The sequence below is a fragment of the Trifolium pratense genome, linkage group LG3, assembly GCF_020283565.1.
Source record: "Trifolium pratense cultivar HEN17-A07 linkage group LG3, ARS_RC_1.1, whole genome shotgun sequence".
In the NCBI taxonomy this organism is placed as follows: Eukaryota; Viridiplantae; Streptophyta; class Magnoliopsida; order Fabales; family Fabaceae; genus Trifolium; species Trifolium pratense.
The window spans coordinates 18,009,641-18,033,568 of record NC_060061.1 but is presented as its reverse complement, the minus strand read 5'-3'; the positions used below and the strand labels follow the sequence as shown (position 1 = coordinate 18,033,568).

The 23,928-nt window shown below is 35.0% G+C and overlaps 1 protein-coding gene across 2 annotated transcripts in view; it reads right to left on the bottom strand.

Moving 5' to 3' along the window:
• Window positions 1-1,290: 1,290 nt before the first annotated feature.
• The window catches only part of LOC123916168 (receptor-like protein kinase HSL1), a 35,664-nt gene continuing 13,026 nt past the window's right edge, over window positions 1,291-23,928 (bottom strand). Inside the window, exons 2-3 of one of the 2 annotated variants that reach the window (XM_045967552.1) lie at window positions 2,459-5,167; window positions 1,291-2,005 (exon numbers count right to left, since the gene is read on the bottom strand). In XM_045967552.1, the coding sequence (XP_045823508.1) occupies window positions 1,614-2,005; window positions 2,459-5,075 (3,009 nt within the window). In that variant the 5' untranslated portion in view covers window positions 5,076-5,167 and the 3' untranslated portion in view covers window positions 1,291-1,613. Of the gene's footprint in view, window positions 2,006-2,458; window positions 5,169-23,928 lie in introns of those variants that run through there. The other variant, XM_045967553.1, reaches the window with a different exon arrangement.

Genomic DNA, 23,928 nt, shown 5'->3' with positions numbered 1-23,928 from the left:
CTGAATCCAAATTCCTCACTGGGTGCTTATCTACACTTCACACAGAGCATAATATTTGAATTTCATTTACATTTCTTGGGACAATAGAGTAGTTGAGAATTGACATGTAAATAACCACTAGATAGAATAAGAACTCGCTTGCAAGAAAAGAAGAACTGTCAAAATTCTACAGCTATGCTATGCTGCAAAAAGATCAAATCCACCACAGCTATGTATACAATATATATCCCATCGCCATTAATGGACAGAACTTGTTGTAGTAGTAGCTTAAAGATAATAGGGCCCAGAGAGGACAAGGCCTGCCTAACAACCTCATAATAGTTGTCCCCATCACAAATCTTTGAGATCATTTTACCATCATGATAATCCAATAAGCAGAAATTAAGAGGTAAATTTTCAGTCAATTTTTCAGTCAATAAATTACTAGCAATAAAGTTATCAAAATGTACAAATATCACTTATGTAAAAATAACGGATCCGGATTCCGTGCAGTCGGATTGTTGGTGCAGTCGTCCATTCACGCTCTTTATAGTCGTTCGATCAAGATCGGACGATCATGATTTAAAATTGTATTAATTAACTGCATTTGTTTAAATCATCCGATCACGATCGGACGGCTATAAAGTGACTGCACGGAAAATTCAACTGCACAGAATCCATTTCCAAAAATAACGTCTACAAGCTAAACATTAACAATGGGTCTACCCTATAAACTTTCATAGGTCGGGTTGGGTTGAGTTTAACCAATCCTGCAAGATTCAACCCACTTAAGTATCGGGCTGGGTCAGACGGGTTCCATGTTACAAAAAAAGAATCGTTGGCACCAAGTGTGAGAAAATGCTAGACGTTTGGTAATTTATCCCCCGAGCAAAATAAGAGACGCCCTTGTCCCTTTTTTGGGTTCAACATACATAAAAAGACAGGAAAAACATCAACCCTCCACTTTCAGGTTCTAAATAGTAATTAAAACCAGTTAACAAATTCTGATGTTCAAAATAATTAAATATTATCAAGTCTAACTCAACTTTAAATTGGAAAATGATTATAGCCTAAACTTTACAAGTTCTATTTTGGATTTTTCCAATATTCTTTGATATTTATGAAAGGGCAAAAGTTATTTAGTTATGTGTATTGAATTTCCATTCCTCTTAGATTCTCTTTTGGTCCAATAATAACACCTTCCCCCATAATAAAAAAGATATGAAAACAACAATCACAATTTTGGAACCACCTACCTAACCCACCCAAGAGGCAGGTAAAAATCTTTTAACAAAATGTACCTAACATAAATTGACAGAAACTGTTTTTTTTAGTGTGGAAATATAGTTCATGAATACAAGAGTTAGTAATACTAACTACTATTAACTAACACCAACTTAAATTTGGCCTTGATTTGGACCTACTTTATAGGGTAAAAACATCAAGTCCTTAAGCCTCTAATTTGCCCCCAAATCAAAAAACAAAATCAACCCTTTTTCTTCAGTCCACTTTGTAAAGATTAGAGCATAAGTGGAAATCATGGAGGGGAAGTTGGCTTATAGTATAAAATAAAAAGCTTCAAAACTCCCCATTCAGAATCAAACAATCCAACCCTTTGCAAGGACTTGAATGATTCAAACAACACTTCCATGATCTGATGCATCATCATAGTAATAAGGTGTTAATTTTCCATCTTTCTTGGCAGGTTTCATTTGGTTCTCTATTCCTACTTCTTGCAACATCTTCACTACTCTTCTCATTGAAGGCCGGTTGATTGGAAGAGGACTAGTACACATGAGGCCAATGTTGAAGACCTTGCAAATTTCTTCTTTGAAACATGAATCAAGCCTTGAGTCAAGTACATGATCCACACCTTTTTGATCCAAAGTAGTGCAAACCCACTTGACTAAATCTTTCTCTCCAAATTCAGGATCCACTGGGCGTCTTCCGGTAACCAGCTCAAGTATAACAACACCAAAACTATAAATGTCGCTCTTCTCATTCACTCTGAGTGTGTATGCATATTCTGCACAAGAAATAGTTCATGTTAGCTTGTCTCCAAAGAAACACATATTAGACATTAGGAAGCATTGAATAGGAAAAAATGTGAATCATATAAGAAACTAGGTGATGTGTTAAATGCAAATGAAAATAACAAGATGCTAGATGACAAATACTAGGACCATCCGACCCAGTAATATCCATATTATTAATAGTACTAGTAAAATAATGAGCTAGAATGCCAACAAAAAATATAACAATTTTCACTAAGCAACAAAAAATAAAAATAATTAAAGTATTGCCCATGCATGAAACTGTCATTGTGATTTATAGTGTCTAACAAGCCAAATACTATGAGTCAAGCACAACAAAAAAAGTATTACCACTAAATGTATATCATGTTCTTAAAAAGTACTGTACTATATAGAACACTAGCAGAATAAATGAAATGAAATCAAATAAAGAAATTTATGCTAACCTGGTGCAATATAGCCACAAGAACCAGCAATGATGGACATGGATTTAATCCCTTTTCCTGTGGTTTCGACAACCTTAGCTAATCCAAAATCTGCCACCCTTGCACCGAAGTCCCCATCCAACAAGATATTGTTAGATTTAACATCTCTATGAACAATTGGGGGAACGCAGTCATGATGCAGATAAGAGAGTCCATCTGCAGCATCGACGGCTATCTTGTATCTAGTTGGCCATTCCAACAACCCTCCTTTACTGCTATGAAGCAAATCACCAAGACTACCATTTTGCATATACTCATAAACCAAAAGCTGGGAGTCCCTAGTGGTACAACAACACCATAGCTTGACAATGTTCTTGTGTCTGATTTTTCCTAGAGTTTCGACTTCTGCATCAAAAGCATTGTCTTGAACCCTACCTTTCTCGACATCTCCACTCTCCACTTCCTTCCTAACACCTCCCCATATCTTCTTCACAGCAACAGCTTCTCCACTATTAAGTACAACCTTGTAAACCTTCCCGGATGAACCACTTCCAATGACATTATCTTCATCAAGACAATTCAAAATCTCATCTTCACCAAAACCCAGTTTATGAAACGACATCAAAGTCCATTTCGATTTATCAATAGCCCTTTTCGCATCCTTGAAATTCTTGTACCTAAAGTAGAACAAGACAACACCTACCAGTAACACCAAAATAGCAACAAGGAAAATTACTCGAAGCAACCAAATATAACCCAAGTTCTTTACTTCATTTCTACCATCACACAAACCTTTCAAATCTCCACACAAACCAGGATTACCAAGGAAACTAGACTTGTACATTTCCTTAGCCAACTGAGGAGGAAGTTCTCCCGAAAGACGATTATACGACAAGTTCAGCTGATTGAGCTTAAGATTCTGCAATCCATGAGGGATTTTCCCGGAAAATTGATTCCGAGAAAGATCGAGAAAATTAAGCACAGATAAGCTACCGATTTCATCAGGAATCTTCCCACCAATCCCATTGTTAGCCAAATTCAAATCGTTGAGCTTTTTCCAAGAATGAATCCCCTTTGGTAATTCCCCAGAAAGCCTATTGTTGTGAAAATCAAGAATCCCAAGCTGGTTAAGATTCACCAAACTATCAGGAAGTGCGCCACTGAACATGTTATCACCGGCTGAAAACTCGACAAGATTTTCCAACCACCCAACCTCATCGGGAACATTTCCCGAGAAGTTGTTCGTCGACAAAATCAACAACGAAAGGTTCCCTGCTCCGGCAATAGTCTTCGAAATGGAACCGGAAAACGAGTTATGAGCAAGCTCAAGCAAATACACATGAGGTAGACCCCAGATCCCCGCGGGAACCTCACCGGAAAACCTATTATAACCTAAACGCACGCGCGTCAAACTCTGACACGTCCCCAAACTCGCCGGAATCTCACCGGTGAACAAATTATATATCATAAGAAGCTCCTCCAACTCACCAAGATCACACAAACTCGCCGGAATACTCCCCCAAAACTGATTACTCGAAACATCAAGCCACCTCAACGGAGAACGTTTCCCAAGATTCTCCGGTAACTTTCCGGTAAGCCGGTTTCCAAACAATCTCAACTCATACAAATTCGGCGAGTCAGCTATACTCGCCGGTAACTCACCTTCAAAACGATTCTCATACAAATTAAGACTCTCCAACGGTAACGAACAAAGCTCCACCGGAATCCTCCCCGTTAAATGATTCATCGAAGCATCAAGTAGCCTCAACGAAGTAAGATTCCCCATTCCCCGAGGCAACTCACCAGACAACGAGTTATTATACAACTCAATCTGTCTCAAACTAGTTAACTCAGTGAGTGAACTCGGTATAGAACCATATAAATCGTTCAACGCAAGGTCTAAATCTTTAAGCTTCTTAAGTTTCCCAAGCGTTTCAGGAATAACACCAACGAGATTACATTGTGTTAACCATAGAACTTCAAGGTTAGTTAAATTTCCAAGCTCTAACGGAATCCGACCCGGGAAAAACGGGTTGTAAGATAGATTAAGCATTTTTAAGGTTGATATGTTACCAAGTGAGGGAGGAATAGTACCTTCTAGAAGATTCGAGACTAACGATAAAACCTCGAGATTCTGGAATGTTCCGAAGGAACCAGGAATTGAACCGGAGAAATTGTTTCCAGTGAGGTCGAGATAACGTAGGTTAGGGAGGAGAGAGAGTGTTTGAGGGAGAGGACCAGTGAGGAGATTCTGGGAGAGATCGAGATGGATGAGGTTGTTACATAGAGAGATTTGGAGAGGGAACGTTTGGTTAATGGAGTTGTTGAAGAGGTTTATGGAAGATAGATTAGGTAGACGGCAGAGAATTGAAGCTGTGAATGGACCTTGAATGTTTGTGTCGGAGAGGTTGATTTCTGTTACGGTGGTGTTTGTGGTGTCGCAGATTATACCGTACCAGTTACATGGTGTTGTGTCTCTTGGGTTCCATGAGGAAAGTGATGAGTCTGGATCGTCTAAGGTAAGCTTAAATTGGTACAGGTACAACCCTTCTTGGTTCAATGATGTTACTGTTGTTGTTGATAAAGATAAGATTGATAGAACAATGTAAATGAAAGTTATTAGTTTTTGTTCTCTCATTGTGATTGTGAATGAGTTTTTTCTGCAACGGTTTAGAGGATTGTGGTGAAGTTATTTATGTGAAGGAGAGGTGAAGAAGAGAGAGGGTATATTTGAGGGGAGCTTCTATGGTGCATTCCAGCTTTGGAATGTATGGGTGCATTCCAAACTTTTAACCAATAGAATTCAATTTAATTGCCACATCAACTAAGGTCCATGGTGAGTCTCTTTTTCCTTAATAAACTTTTGTTTATTGCATATGAGTCCTCCATCAAATGAAAAATACAAATCAAAAACATTTTTAATTTCAATTTAAAATCATAAATCATTTACACTTTTTTATTTATCATTTTTAACATTATTATTTGAACAAATTAAAATTGAAAGTGAAAACCCTAAATCCCAAATTCCCACCTGTTCTCCATTTTGTTCATCCTTCTTCGTCCTTCTCCTTCTTCGATTGTTCATCCTTCTTCGTCCTTCTCCTTCTTCGATTGTTCATTCCTTTCTTCTTCTTCGTCATCCATCGTTTTATTCTGGCCTCTCTCAGACTTCGTCTTATTCGTTTTATTTCATTGATATCCAACTAAAGCATTATCGACTTCTCACCCAATGTCGTATCTGGGTTCCTGGTCGTTTGTAATTCGCCAAAAACTAAAGCGTAATTCGTATCTGTCTTCACCCAACAACTATTTTCAGTGCAAGATTGTTCTATGGTTCCAAGCATCGTAGTGTACTTCACAGGTAATTGCTCGTATATTTTAGCCTCTGAAATTATCAATTTAGGGTTTACATCGTTAATTGAAGTTGATTCAAATTGTTACCCTGTATCGATCGAATTGGGGATTAGGGTTGCATTTTTAATTGAAGTTGCTTTGAATTCTTACTGCATAAACCATCCATTTGGGGATTAGGGTCGTTATATATATTGTAGTTGATTTCAATTCTCAACCATAAAGTTTGGAATTGGGGATTTGGTTTTGTATTTATCAAATTGTTAAATTCTGTTTGTCAATTTTATTTGAATTCATTTGATTTTTGAATGTATATATGCTGATACTGTTATTTATGGGTTGGGAATTATGGTTTCATTTGAATTGGGGATTACGATTTGTAAGCCATTTTAATTGTGAAATTAGACTATGATATTATTCATAGGAAAAATAAGTATGGTATTGTGAATTTGACTGTGATATTAGTGTGGTATTTCCTGACTTATTGCATCAATTATTGTTCATATATACTGCAGTTAAGTAATGGATGACAATCTATTCACTCTGATCCCAATTGAGGAATACTGTGTTATCAAAATCTTAAAATTCTGAATTTGATGTCATTTGAGCTGGTGATTAGGGTTGAAATTGGACTGTGATATTATTCACACTTAATTAGTGTGCTTATGTTAATTTGAATGTGATATTAGTGTGCTATTCTGAATTATTTGATCAGTTATTGTTCACATATCATGCAGATAAATAATGGATGGCAATATTCCACTCTGATCCCAATTAAGGAATCCTGTGTTTACGAGGTTTGAACTGGAAAACAGACAATGTAGAAGGGCTTGAAGGGTAAACAAATCAAGTTTTGTAATGTTAAGTTTATAGTTAGTGATATGTATTTGAGTTGAATAAGCACTAGTTAATGATATGAAGTCATTGCTATATTTTAGCTAATGCTCAGTGTTATAGTTGAATAATATATACCAAATTAAGCTGTAGTACAGTAACAATTTTCAAATTGAATATTGTAATCTTTTTTACTTGAGTAAAACATGGTACATTAACTTTTGGAGGCTATTCAATGTTACTTAATTTTTGATAAGCTATGATTTATGCAATGTAATGAGAAAGATGAAACTTTTTAAACAATTCCAATTAACTTTTAAAGGTTGCTCCAAGCTTAAGTTACCTAACTATTCATAAGCTATTATTTATGTCATGTAATGAGAAACATGCAACTTTTTTAATCTGTTCAATGTACATTAACTGATCACACAAGTCCCATTAAAGGTTGTTGAATGTACCTGATGTGAAAGATGTATAAGTTTTGTAAGTTATCATGAGAAAGGTGTAACTTTAATAAGTTTTGGTAACTTTAACGAAGATGATCCAACTTTTACAGAACAATGTTGTGTAATTTTGGACAATAACATTTTTGATATTGATTATCCAATTTTTAAATAGTTTTGATTAAATACATGAAAAATGTCTATTTCCAATACCAACTTTTGTTACAATGCCAAATGTATGTTTATTAGGTGATAATTACAGCAACTTATGTTTTATTGCAATTTGAAACAGGTTACATGAATATGCATGCAACATGGTGATTAGACTTGAAGTCAAAAATGTTAAGAAGGAAAGGTGATTCATATCAATTTTACATAGACATAGAACTAAGAGGTATGTTCCCAACATATATATATATAATGTTTTGAAAATTGTATGAAACAAACAAATAAATCAAATAGTTATCTCATGTATTTAAGTCAAAAACATAGCATGAAATTGGATAATAGCATGAGATACCTACAGCTTAAGACAAACATATAATAAATCTTAAAACCGAATAAACCACAATCTCCAAAATATCCACCAGAATAGAACACTGTCAACTAAATTCAACAGAATATCCAAAATAAAACTTCAAACCGAATAAAACAGCATATCCAAAATATAAGACCATATTGTGCAAAATACAACCCACTGGTTAACAATCAACAGTACCAAAAATCAAAACAGAGAAAATAAACCAAAATATCCAAAATAAAAATTCAATCTTCAAGCACCCATCCCATAGTCTAAGAACCAAACTTGAAACTTCAGATATCAACCAAAGCCTTCCTTTTCTTGTGCATATCATCCCAATACTTTGCAGCATTTGCCAATAGTGATTGTAACAACATATTATTAGATGAATGACAGAGATATAAAGCAAGCTTCATCCTTGTGGCAGTGTTAACCTACATATAATGAAAAAACAGTGGATGAATTAGAAATTTGCTTAGATTGAAAAATGTTTTACAAAAAACCATGACATTAATTCAACTTACAGTTATGCCTCCATAGTTACTATTGTATGGACATTCAATCATCCATTTAGCAACCCACACTCCACAATCATTCCTATGATTATTCATAAAATTGCATTAGTACGACACTAATATGTAGTTTAAGTAAAATCATTAATAGAGATAGGGGTTAACAATACTTACGATCCAGGTCGCTGATGCGGGAGACACGTAGGTTCAATCCTGGTGAAGTTTGTGATTAGGTTATCATGACCAATTAGATTAGCAACATTAACAAAACAAGGAAGAAGCAGGATTTCCTCAAGCTTGACAATCTGCCACAAATAGTAAATATAAAGTAAATATAAAATTTGAATTAAAAAATCGAACAATAAATTTGAATGTAAAACAAACTATAGATCACATGCATACCAATCTAATAATTGAATGACGCCTAGGATGATATCTTTCATCTGAAGGTAAAGAGTCCAACCAATAAACTTTTCTTTCAGTAAACTCAACAACCACCAAAAACCAATGTGCACCCCCATCATTCATAGGAATAAAAATCTGTAGTTATAGAAATCATTTTTAGTGGCATGAACTGATTTTCAGGTTTAAATCACACACTAAGCAGAATTTATAGAAAACTCACCTTTGAAACCACAGAGTTTGTTGGCATGAACTTATCCTGATATATTTTCCGGATATAGTCAGCTGTGTATTTGTCATCCAGAGCATATTGCTTAAAAAGTAATGTAGTTTAAGTCAGTGGTTATTACTCAACTAATGTAAATGTAAAATAAATCAATGTTAGTTAGGTAATTACCGCAAAATATGTAGGCAAATACCAAACAGATTTCATTTTTCCTAACGATTCAACCAGCCAATTGCTTCGTGCAACAACCAAGTTGATAACCTATATAGCCAAATGAAAACAACGTTATGTAAAATTTTAGTTCACTTTCATCTGTCATAGCCAAATAATTACAATGTTAGGTCAAAATATAACCTCTTGGTCCACATTACACCTAGGCATCAGCGACTTAATTGCTTTCCTGTCCCCATGAACACCTGATGTAGATTTAATCAGAACCTCGCCACTGCAACAGGTAGATGTATGAATTGTTAGATGTATTCAAATTAAATGGGCTAAATAAATTTACAGTTAGGTTTAGCAAGATATATTAAAAACACATACCCATGTTTCTGCTCATCATCGCCCATAAAGGCGTATGCAATAGTGTAAGCGCAAATATCATTCAGATTCATTTTTGGGGATGGCCTAAATGTGACAGGCATCCACTGTAATAAAACAAACGTGGAATAAATATTTTTATTAGTACTAAATGAAAGTGTTGTATTAGGTTTAAATATAAGACCATTAAATAACTTACCTCAGGAATAGGGACTCCGGTGTCGAAAAATTCATATCCCATCGGTGTCGATGGATGGTAGTTAATGTGGAAATCATTGTCATCCTCCTCTTCTGGCTGACAGAACAGAATTTTGTTAATCTTCTTATATTGCCTAGCTTCAAGCAATGCAGTCCACTCCTTGATATCCTTCAATCTCGAAGGTGCCGATGTTGATCCCAAATTGTGACAGATTTTTTTGTTGGCTGCTTTTGTTTCTGTGGCAGGGTATTGTTTTTTTTTCTCCTTTGCTTTTGGTTTTATAGGGGTTGATGCTGTTGAGTCACAATCTTTTGAATCTTCCTGGTCATTCCACCCTTGGGTGGTAGTGTGGTGACTGTTCAAACCATTTAACAAAATAAATTAAAATTACCTACTGGTATATACAACCATTAAGTCATATGTAGTAGCTGAAATATAAATTATTAAATAAAACAGTAAACTTTATTATATTTTTGTTGAAAATCATGATAGATTCAAACACACACATACACATACAAATCCAAAAACTGTTTCTTTATGAATGTTGATGGTACTTTTCGTATAAATTTGTTTAGAATCATCATAGATTCACACACACACACACAGACTGCTTATGAATCAATTATTAGATTAAAAAATTAGATTCAGACACAAACACACAACATATAAGGTACTACAAATCTGATTGGTTATGAATCAAATATTAGATTCAGACACACAAACACACCTCATATAAGTTTCAGTCACAAACACACATCATATAAATATTAGATTCAGACACAAACACACATCATATATATTTCATGCGTGTTCACAATAAGAAATGAGTCAATACCTGGATGTGTAAACAATCTCAGCTTTGAATTTCTTTTTTGTAGTCTCAGAATGCTGCTGAGTTTCAGTCTTCTCAGTCTTAGTGTTCTGAGTTTTTGTCTTTAGAGTTGTAGTGTTTGTGGTAGTGTTTGAAGTAGTGTTTGTAGCTTCTTTTCCTCTCTTACTGGTTTTTGATTTTCTTTCAGGCATGGCGCGTTTTGTGCTTGGACTTGGTGGATCAGTGTTTATCATTGTGTTTTGTTTGCTGGATGATGAAGTTTGCTTAGAGTTGGACGGTTTTTGTGTTCAGAAAAGCAAAAGAGTATTATGCATGAGTAAAGTTAAGAGTTGGACAATTTGGGAGGTTGATAAGTATTGGAAGTTGTAGCTACCTAGGTATTAGTTTCAATAGGCTTTTTTAGTTGTAATAATTAGCAAGTGCAATGTGTGTAAGTAGAAGGCCAAGCATCACGTTTTTGTGTGCTCAATGTAAGCTAACCAACATGAATTAATGTGTTGTCCATAATAACAAATTGTTAGCATGATTTATTTCGTAATTGATTTTTTTCAAATAAAAAGAATACTAACCTATGGCCTTATATTTGTATGAGTTCATAAGTGTCGGTGTCGGTTTCGGACGAGGACACCGACACGTGTCTAACACGGACACGCCTAATTTGAGGAGTGTCGGTGCTTCGTAATTCATAACTCAAATATCATAAAAAAAAAATTAATAATTATAAAAAAATTATTAAATTTTGAATTCATTATTTAATTTAGTTTTAAAATATTGACATGGAACCTTGTTTTTTTTAAATTAATAATAAATGGTAATCATTTTTTTTTCGTAATTAATTTTTTTCAAATAAAAAGAATATTAAATTTTTATTTTTATTTTTAAATAAGTTACTAACCTATGGCCTTATGTTGGGCTATTGGTCGTATGTGATTATACACTGAGTTATATTTGTATGAGTTCATAAGTGTCGGTGTCGGTTTCGGACGAGGACACCGACACGTGTCTAACACGGACACGCCTAATTTGAGGAGTGTCGGTGCTTCCTAATTCATAACTCAAATATCATAAAAAAAATAATAATTATAAAAAAATTATTAAATTTTGAATTCGTTATTTAATTTAGTTTTAAAATATCGACATGGAACCTTGTTTTTTTTAAATTAATAATAAATAGTAATCATTTTTTTTTTCGTAATTAATTTTTTTCAAATAAAAAGAATATTAAATTTTTATTTTTATTTTTAAATAAGTTACTAACCTATGGCCTTATGTTGGGCTATTGGTCGTATGTGATTATACACTGAGTTATATTTGTATGATTTCATAAGTGTCGGTGTCGGTTTCGGACGAGGACACCGACACGTATCTGACACGGACACGCCTAATTTGAGGAGTGTCGGTGCTTCGTAATTAATAAATCAAATATCATAAAAAAAATTAATAATTATAAATAGTAATCATTAAATTAGAAAACTTGTTTTTACAAGTTTTTAATTGTCATTATAATGACAAACTACGAACAAACTACTAAAATACACGGGAGCCAAGATACATACAACATCGGCGGCAAACATCAAGTTTTCCAAAATATAATCAAAATACTAATGGTTACAAACTTTGAAATCAACTTAAGCTCCTCACATAAAAGGTATGGTCATCATATATGCTAGATGTGTTGAACAGTAAGCGGTCTCCAACTTTAAATCCGTTAATGGCAACAACTTCCCTCCATCCCCTAAAGATCGATACCACGAACGGATCCATTTGATACTCTAGCTCACACTTATGCTTTTCTCTGATTGTTCCAATAATGTAGATCTCATCCAACATCGTGTCACACAAATACTCCCCCATATCGTTTGGCAATATCTGCAACAGATCAAAGAAAATTTGATAAGCATCAATTTGTCTTAAATTCGGATAATCAATTTAAACATTAACAAAAACAATTGGATTGAGATACCAACCAAATATGGAACAATTTCTGGATCATCCTTCACAGTAATTTCGAAGGTAACAGCTTTCCGGAGGGCTCGTGATCGGGTATGCCAAGTAGGGAATTTATCAGGAGTAATTGGGTCCTCTTTGGGAATGATTTGGAACTGATCGTTCCCCAAATATTTGAAGAGAATTGGATGATGACCTTGAAATTGGTAATGTTCTCGTATAGTCATCCAACCGTCCGTAATTCTAAGGACATCATCATCATTGTTGAACTCTACGCAGAGTTGAAGACCTTTGGAATCAAACAGGTACCAAAATTGTCCCAACTCAGCCTTGCAGTTTTCGTAAAAACTTCGTTCAACCTCGCCCTGGACCTAAAAAAAAAACAAACCGAAACTAAGCATAATTGACGAAAACAGACACAGGACTCAATTTGGCGAGTAACAATAACCCAACTCTAAATCAGTGAAACATTCATACTTATTTACAAACGGAAACAAATAAAATTAACATCACACATAACATGCTCTGTTTTTTGGACAAAGATTTGTGACATGCTCTGTTTTTTGGACAAAGATATGCTCTGTTTTTTAAAATTTTTTTACTCTAACTTGTCTAAATCAGTGTAAGATCTAGATCCAGTTTCAAAACGAAATAAAAATAAATAAATAAATCAACATATAACATGCTCTGTTTTCTAATCTATGGTTTGAACATCATGCGATTTTTTAAAAATCATATTTGGCGACATGAACAGTCAAAAAAATCAACAACGAAATCAACAAAACATACTATCAAACTTACCTCTCCTGCAACATGAACAGTCAAAAAATAATCCCTTGCTGGCTTTCGAAGAACATCGGCAAGAGTTTCCACCATTTTTTTTGATTGATTATCGTCGCAGGAAGTTTGAAAGACGGCCAAAAGTTGAAGGTGAAGGATGGAAAAAAGAAGAAAAATGGCGTGTGAGAGAGTGGAGGTATGAAGGGACTGGTTTAGTCTTGGTGAGAGGAAGAAAAGATTTTTGGTTAATGATCTTTCTTGGGAGAAGAAATGTAATGGTTTGTAATGATGATTGTTGGTTAGCAAAATTAATTGTTGTGATATTGGTAAGGCGCGATGAAACAATTGGTACTGGAAAGTGGGAAGTAACACTGTATCAAGTTGTAATTTGAATCGTTTAATTGGTTTGAGACTACAAACATTTACAGTGTCATGCAACACATGTTTTGGATCGTAGGATCAACATCGTTTGTCATCTAATGGTTGACATTAACAAGTTTACTTTCTGACTTCCTAAAATAATCACCGTCCGATTAAAACGAATTGACATGGAACCTTGGATGATGTAAACACGTTAGCAGTTGTTGCATTGGATACATCACTCGTTTTTTAGCTATTAATCTTAAAATTAATATTTGTTGATGTTTTATTTTTTAAAACCATTAATCCTTAATCAAAACCGGGATCATACATCTAAGTCTACTATTAGGGTTATCAGTTATTAATTGAAATATAATACGAACAAATTTTTTTAAAATTTAAAGTAATTTCTCGTTTGAAATTTAAAAGTCACCGATATATGTTGGATCAATAGATAAGGCCATTAGTCCTTAATCGAAACCGAGATCATACATCTAAGTCCACTATTAGGGTTATCGGTTCTTAATTGAAATTTAAACTTACTACGAACAAATTTTTTTAAAATTTAAAGTAATTTCTCGTTTGAAATTTAAAAGTCACCGATATATGTTGGATCAATAGATAAGGCCATTATTCGTTAATCGGAACCGGGATCATACATCTAAGTCTACTATTAGGGTTATCAGTTATTAATTGAAATATAATACGAACAAATTTTTTTAAAATTTAAAGTAATTTCTCGTTTGAAATTTAAAAGTCACCGATATATGTTGGATCAATAGATAAGGCCATTATTCGTTAATCGGAACCGGGATCATACATCTAAGTCTACTATTAGGGTTATCAGTTATTAATTGAAATATAATACGAACAAATTTTTTTAAAATTTAAAGTAATTTCTCGTTTGAAATTTAAAAGTCACCGATATATGTTGGATCAATAGATAAGGCCATTAGTCCTTAATCGAAACCGAGATCATACATCTAAGTCCACTATTAGGGTTATCGATTCTTAATTGAAATTTAAACTTACTACGAACAAATTTTTTTAAAATTTAAAGTAATTTCTCGTTTGAAATTTAAAAGTCACCGATATATGTTGGATCAATAGATAAGGCCATTATTCGTTAATCGGAACCGGGATCATACATCTAAGTCTACTATTAGGGTTATCAGTTATTAATTGAAATATAATACGAACAAATTTTTTTAAAATTTAAAGTAATTTCTCGTTTGAAATTTAAAAGTCACCGATATATGTTGGATCAATAGATAAGGCCATTATTCGTTAATCGGAACCGGGATCATACATCTAAGTCTACTATTAGGGTTATCAGTTATTAATTGAAATATAATACGAACAAATTTTTTTAAAATTTAAAGTAATTTCTCGTTTGAAATTTAAAAGTCACCGATATATGTTGGATCAATAGATAAGGCCATTAGTCCTTAATCGAAACCGAGATCATACATCTAAGTCCACTATTAGGGTTATCGGTTCTTAATTGAAATATAATACGAACAAATTTTTTTAAAATTTAAAGTAATTTCTCGTTTGAAATTTAAAAGTCACCGATATATGTTGGATCAATAGATAAGGCCATTATTCGTTAATCGGAACCGGGATCATACATCTAAGTCTACTATTAGGGTTATCAGTTATTAATTGAAATATAATACGAACAAATTTTTTTAAAATTTAAAGTAATTTCTCGTTTGAAATTTAAAAGTCACCGATATATGTTGGATCAATAGATAAGGCCATTAGTCCTTAATCGAAACCGAGATCATACATCTAAGTCCACTATTAGGGTTATCGGTTCTTAATTGAAATTTAAACTTACTACGAACAAATTTTTTTAAAATTTAAAGTAATTTCTCGTTTGAAATTTAAAAGTCACCGATATATGTTGGATCAATAGATAAGGCCATTATTCGTTAATCGGAACCGGGATCATACATCTAAGTCTACTATTAGGGTTATCAGTTATTAATTGAAATATAATACGAACAAATTTTTAAATTTAAAGTTATTACTCGTTTGAAATTTAAAAGTCACCGATATATGTTGGATCAATAGATAAGGCCATTAGTCCTTAATCGAAACCGAGATCATACATCTAAGTCCACTATTAGGGTTATCGGTTCTTAATTGAAATTTAAACTTACTACGAACAAATTTTTTTAAAATTTAAAGTAATTACTCGTTTGAAATTTAAAAGTCACCGATATATGTTGGATCAATAGATCATACATCCAAGTCTACTATTATACTACGAACAAATTTTTTATTTTAAAATAATTATAATTTTTGTAAAAAAAAAAAAAAAAGGTTATAATAAACCAGCAAGATATGCTGCACTGATGTTAGTCATATTTGGGGAAAGAATTTTAATCACAGCCCTTGGTCCATATTGGACGGACGTGATATAGCTTAGCCTAATAAATCTGAACCATTGATGTTGATCGTACTGTCGATACGTTTTCTCTATTTAGACTTGCTCTGCATCCTTTAATTATGGTCCCCCATCTAAACCAAAAATATATAATCTACTAATGTAATTCGAAAGACCCATTTCTTCTCTTCCCAAAACCCTAAATTCCCAAATTTTCTCACCTAGTTTACAGAATCACCTTCAACAAATAAATCGTTTGTGTTACTAATTCAACAATGTCTTCCTCTTCTGTTGCAAACTCCATGGCAGTCCAAATCCCAGAATGTGGTTGCAAAAAACCAATGAGGATGTACGTATCCAATACAACCGAAAATCCTAAAAGGAGGTTTTGGAAGTGTGCAACTCATGGGGTAGGTTTCGTTCCATACGATTTTGTAGAACTTACTTTTTTAATTTTTTAATTAATTGCTTGTCATTCTGTTTCGATTGATTTATAGTTGCTCTGTTTCCTGACAATTGAAAATTCGTTCAATGTTGTCTGTTGGTGTTGTTCATAGAAAGCTGGGAGTTGTAACCTTTTCGATTGGGATGACCTAATTGAAGGACACCCTCCCTATGTTCGTCCAACTGTTCGACCAAGCGAGCCTGAACTCAGAAATGTTCTGGGTTATAACGATTCAGATACAAATTGTGGAACAAAAATTTGTGGTTGCAGATGCTCAGAGTTGTTCAGAGACGTGGTTACCATTGTAAAAGAAATTCAATACCAAAAGGGAGAGAAGATGAAGATGAAACTACAGAATGAAAGGAAGACATCCAAAATGTTTAAGAACTTGTTGATCTTTTCCTGGATTTTGATCTATGTATACTTTAACATGTTTGCCTAATTAATCTAATTTATATTTCGTTGTAATGTTTAAATTTTTAAGGTATGAAGAATAATTTTTAAATTTTGCTCAATATAATTGTTTTGTTAAATCAACGATTTTCCTTTTAAAACATGTGGGGTTATGGAGTGAACGTATGGAAAACATTTCCATCACATAGGGGAGTAAATATAGGCATAAGACATAGGTTTAGCGTGACAAATGGGTTTAGCATGGTTATAGGCTGTTCCAACTTCCAAAACTGACTCAATTTGAAAAAGGATACCTATTTATTGAGTTTAATGAGTACAGTAACATAATTAACAACATATGAAGCATGGACTCCAACACGGGCACTGCGATACGACACAGACACTGATAACGTAAAAAATATAAGACACCGACACCGCTACATAGTTTTTTTTTTTTTTTAACCAACATCGCTACATAGTTTTTTTTTTAGTTATGAAACCATATAATTGAGAATCAAAATATATTAATGTAAATTTAATTTGAGCAAGTAATTTTTTAAAAAACGTTTTAAAACAACATATGATAGTATTTTATCTTTATTTATCCATTTACGGTAGAAAAAACTAAATATCGTAATCTAAATGAAATGTCTTCAATCCCTCATTGATCAATATTTAAGTTTCTCTCGTTGTCCAACGCGTGTCATATGAGAGTCTTACATGAATGTCAAACTAAAGGAAAAATTGAATTTTTTCCGACGTCGATATGAGCTATCTGACAATTGTGGGACAAGCGAAAATAGAAGTGTCGGACACAGACACGTGCCGAACACCGCGACACGTCTAAACAAAGAGGTGTCGGTGCTTCCTACAGAGTCACTCATGATCTAAAAACTGCAACATTTTGGCAAAACATTAACACATTTTGATACAAAATGCTATTTAAGCAACAATCAAAAACCTACTATTCCTAAACCTTATATTTTTGTAAGCAATGATCCAAAATATACTAAATTAAACACAAACATTTCATTGCAATGATCCAAAATGTTGTCCGGCTACTACTAAGAGTAGAGATTGATACACTTAAACATAAAATACGAAAACATAAAATAATACAACCATTCAGGAATTTGTTAATTCATTAAACTAATAGAACTTAAACAGTCACTAAATACTACACATGATACATCCATAAAGCTTAACAATCAATTCAACTGGTGGGATCTTTGCGGAATAATTCAACAGCCATGAACTCAGGAGGGGATTTAACAGAAAAATGCAGCAGGTCACCAACTTTAGGCTTGTGATCGTCCAGATAATCATACCAGCCACTACCAATGTATCTTTGAAACGGGCCTCGTTCCGGATTCAAAATAGTGCAGTTATAGATACGGCGGTTGGTATGAGATCGCAGCCTAATCCCAGACAATCCTTGTAGACGTTCCTGCACAACCCAAGCTGGAAGATGCTGGACAAATATTTGAAAAACAAAAGTATATCAGCAATGAATTAATAAACTTAAGTGAAATAGAATTAAAACTAATGAAATCACCAACACTCACCAATGTTTGTTTTTTCTTCAAGTTCTGAATTGCTCGGGAAACCGGAGTTACCCATTCGCAATTATGAGCATTGGCCTCTGCTGCAGCACTCTTGCCCCGCACCGAATCATTCCTGCCCTGTACTGGAGTACGATTGCTCTGCATCCTTCCATTCCTCCCATGTACTGGAGGACTACTGCCCTGCATCCTTCCATTCATGCCCTGTACTGGAGGACTACTGCCCTGCATCCTTCCATTCATGCCCTGTGATGCCTCACCCTTGCTCTGCATCCTTCCATTCCTCCTTCCCTTAACTATTGGACCCTCATCGTCAGAACTTAAGTAAATAAGATTCTCTGGTTCAATTTTGACTCTGTTCATCCTAATTTCAGCATAAAAAATACATGTTAAACATCATGTTTTAACCAAAAATAGAAACTTTTGTCATAACACATGTACATAGAACACAATAAACATAAATTTCTTTTGAATCTAAGCATTGTTTTTTCCAGATGCGAGGTTACGAAAACAACATCAACCTAATAAAGGAAAAAATTATATCAAAACACCATTAACAGAGATGTCATTAACTTGTTCATACATCAAACAACAATTTATTTTTTTTTTCAAAATTAATAATATAAAGAATAACTTTTTTCATTCATCGTTGTAAAAAAAAAAAAAGAAAAAAACCCTAATAAAAAAAATCAAATCAAATCGCCATCAACAGATAGCACATCAATAACTTATTCATCCATTAAACAACAAAAAAAAACAAATTTTGGGTAAAAATTAATTTTCATTCTTCCGTAAAACAAAAAACACTACTTGAAACCCTAGAACATGTTTAACAACAACAAGTGCATGCATCACAGGACACTTCGATCTCTCTGAAGTTTGATTAAAAACTATTACCCGCGAAGTTTAACGAAACGAAAGAAAAAAAACACGCAACGACAACGTCAATGTAAGTTGAAAAGGGGTTACCTGTTTTGCGACGAGGACGCCATTGGTGGTTTTCAAAAACCAAGCTTTGAAACCAGCGGTACGCTTTGGACGATAGGGAAGGAATTTTGAAGCAGAGTGAGAGTGCAAGTTAATGGAGTGAAACGTTGTGTGGAAGGGGAAGAGTGAAAAAGTAAAGTGGCGAAAGGTGTGACCTTTCGTCGCCACGTGCGTGTGTATTTGTGGGAAATACAAATATTTGATGTGCTTCTCAACTGGGCCTGTTAGAGGGGGTACAAATAGAAACATGGCCCAATTAGGGTTATCGGTTCTACATTTCAACCGGAGTTTACTACGAACAAATTTTTTTAAATTTAAAGTTATTACTCGTTTGAAATTTAAAAGTCACCGATATATGTTGGATCAATAGATAAGGCCATTATTCGTTAATCGGAACCGGGATCATACATCTAAGTCTACTATTAGGGTTATCGGTTCTTAATTGAAATATAATACGAACAAATTTTTAAATTTAAAGTTATTACTCGCTTGAAATTTAAAAGTCACCGATATATGTTGGATCAATAGATAAGGCCATTATTCGTTAATCGGAACCGGGATCATACATCTAAGTCTACTATTAGGGTTATCGGTTCTTAATTGAAATATAATACGAACAAATTTTTAAATTTAAAGTTATTACTCGTTTGAAATTTAAAAGTCACAGATATATGTTGGATCAATAGATAAGGCCATTATTCGTTAATCGGAACCGGGATCATACATCTAAGTCTACTATTAGGGTTATCGGTTCTTAATTGAAATATAATACGAACAAATTTTTAAATTTAAAGTTATTACTCGTTTGAAATTTAAAAGTCACAGATATATGTTGGATCAATAGATAAGGCCATTATTCGTTAATCGGAACCGGGATCATACATCTAAGTCTACTATTAGGGTTATCGGTTCTTAATTGAAATATAATACGAACAAATTTTTAAATTTAAAGTTATTACTCGTTTGAAATTTAAAAGTCACCGATATATGTTGGATCAATAGATAAGGCCATTATTCGTTAATCGGAACCGGGATCATACATCTAAGTCTACTACGAGTTAAATTTTGAATAATAATTAATTACTCATTTAAAATTTAAAAACCCCCCAAAATATGTCTATTAAAATAAATTAATTTTAAATATCAAATTAACTACAACTTTACAAATCATACAAAATGAAATAATTAAAACATAAAATTGGAAATAATAATGTAAAAAAAGACCCCAACAGGATTCGAACTCCTGCCAAGTCTTTCCATGATAAACGCCCTAACCACTGCACCAAATCAATTAATTCGTTATTCTTTTGCGCATCAAAATATAAATAACACAAATACTTACATGGCCTGCTTAAACATATGCCTTGCTCCTTTTTTTTTTTTTTTTTTTTCTCCTTTAGCATATGTTTTCAGTAATAGTGTTGTTCTGCTAAAAAACAAGGGGGTTTGTATTATTGATCAAATGGTGTGATTACACTCAGTTCAATCCCAACAACCCTGGGAGTTTTATAAGTCAGAATTCGATCCTCTTTACAGATGAGAATATCAAACTATTTATAGACCATTAAAGCCTTCTTCTCCAAGCTAGGGTTCCTACAAATCCGGTCTTCAGCGCCTTTTCCGGTGATGCAGCGTGAAAGTAGGAATAAAACCTTGGTCTCCAAGCCATGGCAGTTTCAAGGAGTTGGTTTCTTCGTTCCCAAGTTAATCGCTAAGGCAGGGAAGGATGAAGATATTTTATTATCGTATGCAAATCCGTCTTATGGGCGTTATCCGTCATCACCCACCTCGCCAAGGCCTTGTATCGCCAAATGGACGTTTAGAATTTAATTGTGTTGGGCCTGCTTCCTTTCTCATATTAATTGGGTTAGTTTGATTTTGCCTTTAAGCCCATTGCCCAGTCCACAGCCCCCCAAGCATGAAATCCGTAGGAATGAAATGCTTAAGTACAATTCGAATTTCCCTCCAAAATTCTTGGCGCGTGATATACCGCGTTTCTCTCCCACTCTCTGGTGCACGTTCTTACATTCGTGAGCAACTCTCATTAACCGTTTCCCCACCTGCTGCTGCCACGATGAGATTCTTCGTCTATAAAAGTGGTACTTTGATGAAATAATCAGTTCATCCCTTCTTACCTGCAAAATTCTAAGCTTTCCTTTCAGAGTTATGTCTCCCAAAAATCCTTCTTTCGAATGTGGTCAATCCCCGGCTTCCCCCGTCATTAAGCGGCTCCGGCGTATGTTGACCCTAAGCACGGAGGACTTGATGGATGATTTTGGCGAGTTCTCAGAGTTCGTCAAAGAGCTGAACGATTATTGCTGGAGGCTAACCAAGGAGGAGAAACGCTTTCTTGATAGTGTGCTACGTTTGGAGAAGGAACTGAAGGATAGTGCGTCCTTTGTGATTGCTGTGGAAAATGTGAAGGAGTGCCATGCCGAAGTTACCGAAGCTGTCGACAACCAGATAGAGATCACGAAAGAGACCATGGGTGTGCAGGAGGAAATCTTAGGAATATGCTTTAACGAGGAGCGGAGAGTGGACGATCGTTTGGCGCTGCTGAACAAGGAGATGAAGCCGCTTGTGAAGAGGAAGAGGGCTCTTCAAGGCGAGATTAGGGATGATGTTGCTAAGTTGATTTCCAGGCGCCACTCTTTGGTGGATCTTTTGGACAAGCAGAGCGAGCTGAGAGAGGATCTGAAGCCCATTGAAGAAAACATGGTGAAGGCGAAGAGGGTGAAACGGGCATTGGAGGAAATGCATCGTATCGCCGTCGCCGATGCTGGTGAATTGGGGAGTTCTACCATGCCATGAAGTCTTTGCTTGCTTGGCCTTTTATGTCTTTTTTCTTTTTGTTTGTAATTTGTTTCCGTATTTTTGAACCTTCGTTATTTTCATCCTGTTCCTTTGCTTCCGTTGTATTTCCCTTGCCAGAATTTTGAATATTAAGCAATTTCCTTTCCTTATGTGTTGCTCTTTTGTTCCTTTTAATACCGCCTCCCTTTGGGGTCTTCAATAACTAAAATGGGTCAAATTTTGACTTTTTGGAAACATAAAAGTGGCATTTCTCGAGACAGTCAAAACTTGGTGGTTACAACCGTCCAAGCATTTATTACTACCGTTAATCACGATGTTAAGTTTAAACATTGACTATAAATATCACCTGATAAACTCAAATTTATATCAATTTGTTTTGAATCATCACGATGGAAAAGAATAATGCCAAGATACCTGCTGCTGGGAAGTCTCAACCTCAGCGAAGGAAGAAAAGGGTAGAGGAATCTACCTCTAACTCCACTCGCTCCCGAAGGTCTAAAGAGGTCAAAAAGGTGGAGGTTATCGTTCTTTCCTCAGATACCTCCGATTCTGGTAGTGGTGATGAGGATTACGTTTCGTTTCTGGAGACCTATATTCCTCCTGAGCTTCGTGCTTCTTCGCCCGGTGAAGAGGAGGGGTCCCGGGTCACCGTGGAATCCAAGATGACTTTTCCTGAGCCTGCGCAGAAGGATTCGGAATCCGAGTGATAGGATTTTTAGGACTAGTTTTTCTTTGTAACCTTGCTTTATGTCATTGTACCTTTATTTTTCGAAATTAATAAAGATCTCTTTTTTGGTCTAAGACTGAATTTGGTGTTCCTACGTTTTGCTTTCTCCTTAATCTTGAATCTTTTCCTTTTGGGCGTTTTTCCCTTTTAACTTCTGTTACGCCTTAAAAAGGCGAGGCTCGTACTTTTGGCGTGGTCACTCTTGAGGCGTGTTGTGCTTCGAGGCGACTTCAAGTTCGCCTTTTAGGATAATAACTATTTGACGATAAATCTTCCAAAACTAACTCTCGGGATACACGCTTTTTGACACGTATTTAATCCGACGACGCACGCGATACTTCTTACTTCGACTTCTGGACTTCAACCAATCGAAAAGGTTTCCCTCTTTATAAGTAGTATCTCCGTTTCTTCTTTCCCTCTGCTTATTTCTTCTCGCGAATCAGTATTCTCTTTCGCCTACCCTTCTTCGATCTTCCAGCAAGCCTTTGTTCAACGCTTCGTGTTAGGACGCTTCCAGTTTATTTCTCCAAGCTTTGTCAATTTCTTTGAGGTATTCTTTCTTTTATACCTTATTCCTTTTCGCCGATTTGGTCTGTCTTGAGTAGGAACCCTAGTTTTCTGATTAGGTTTGGATAGATGGTTATTTTGAGGGAGTTAGATGATAATGAGGGGAGGGTTCCTATTTCTTCTCCTAGTTATCTCGAATGGGCGCAACAAGTTCGCGCCCACTATACTAGGGCTAACAGCGTCCTTAATAGCCGAGGGTTTTACTCGAAATTATGGGGTTTTGATGTTGTGAGTAGTAGTAGTGATAGTGATAGCAGTAGTGATAGTGGTAATGACAGTGATTGTGTCATAATCTCCCCTTCCTCTTTCACAGGAAAGCGGAAGAATCCTTGTCGAGATCTGGTCGTTGCTGATTACACTCCCGTCACCATGGAAGTTCCTTCGAAGTATACTAGTGCGGAAATGGTGAGGAGCTTTAGGAAAGCCGTCAAACTTTCTGACTCTCGACATGAAGATTCTATTATTACAGAGCCTGTCAGAGAGGACGAGTTTGTATTCTCTAAAAATGACAAGCCGCCGCATTACTTCTACCTTTATACTGGCGTGATCCAACCCCTCAATATTTGGCTGCCTTTTACCCCTTTTGAGGCGGAGATGTTGAAGGTTCTTAACGTCGCCCCTACCCAACTTCATCCCAATAGTTGGGCCTTTGTCA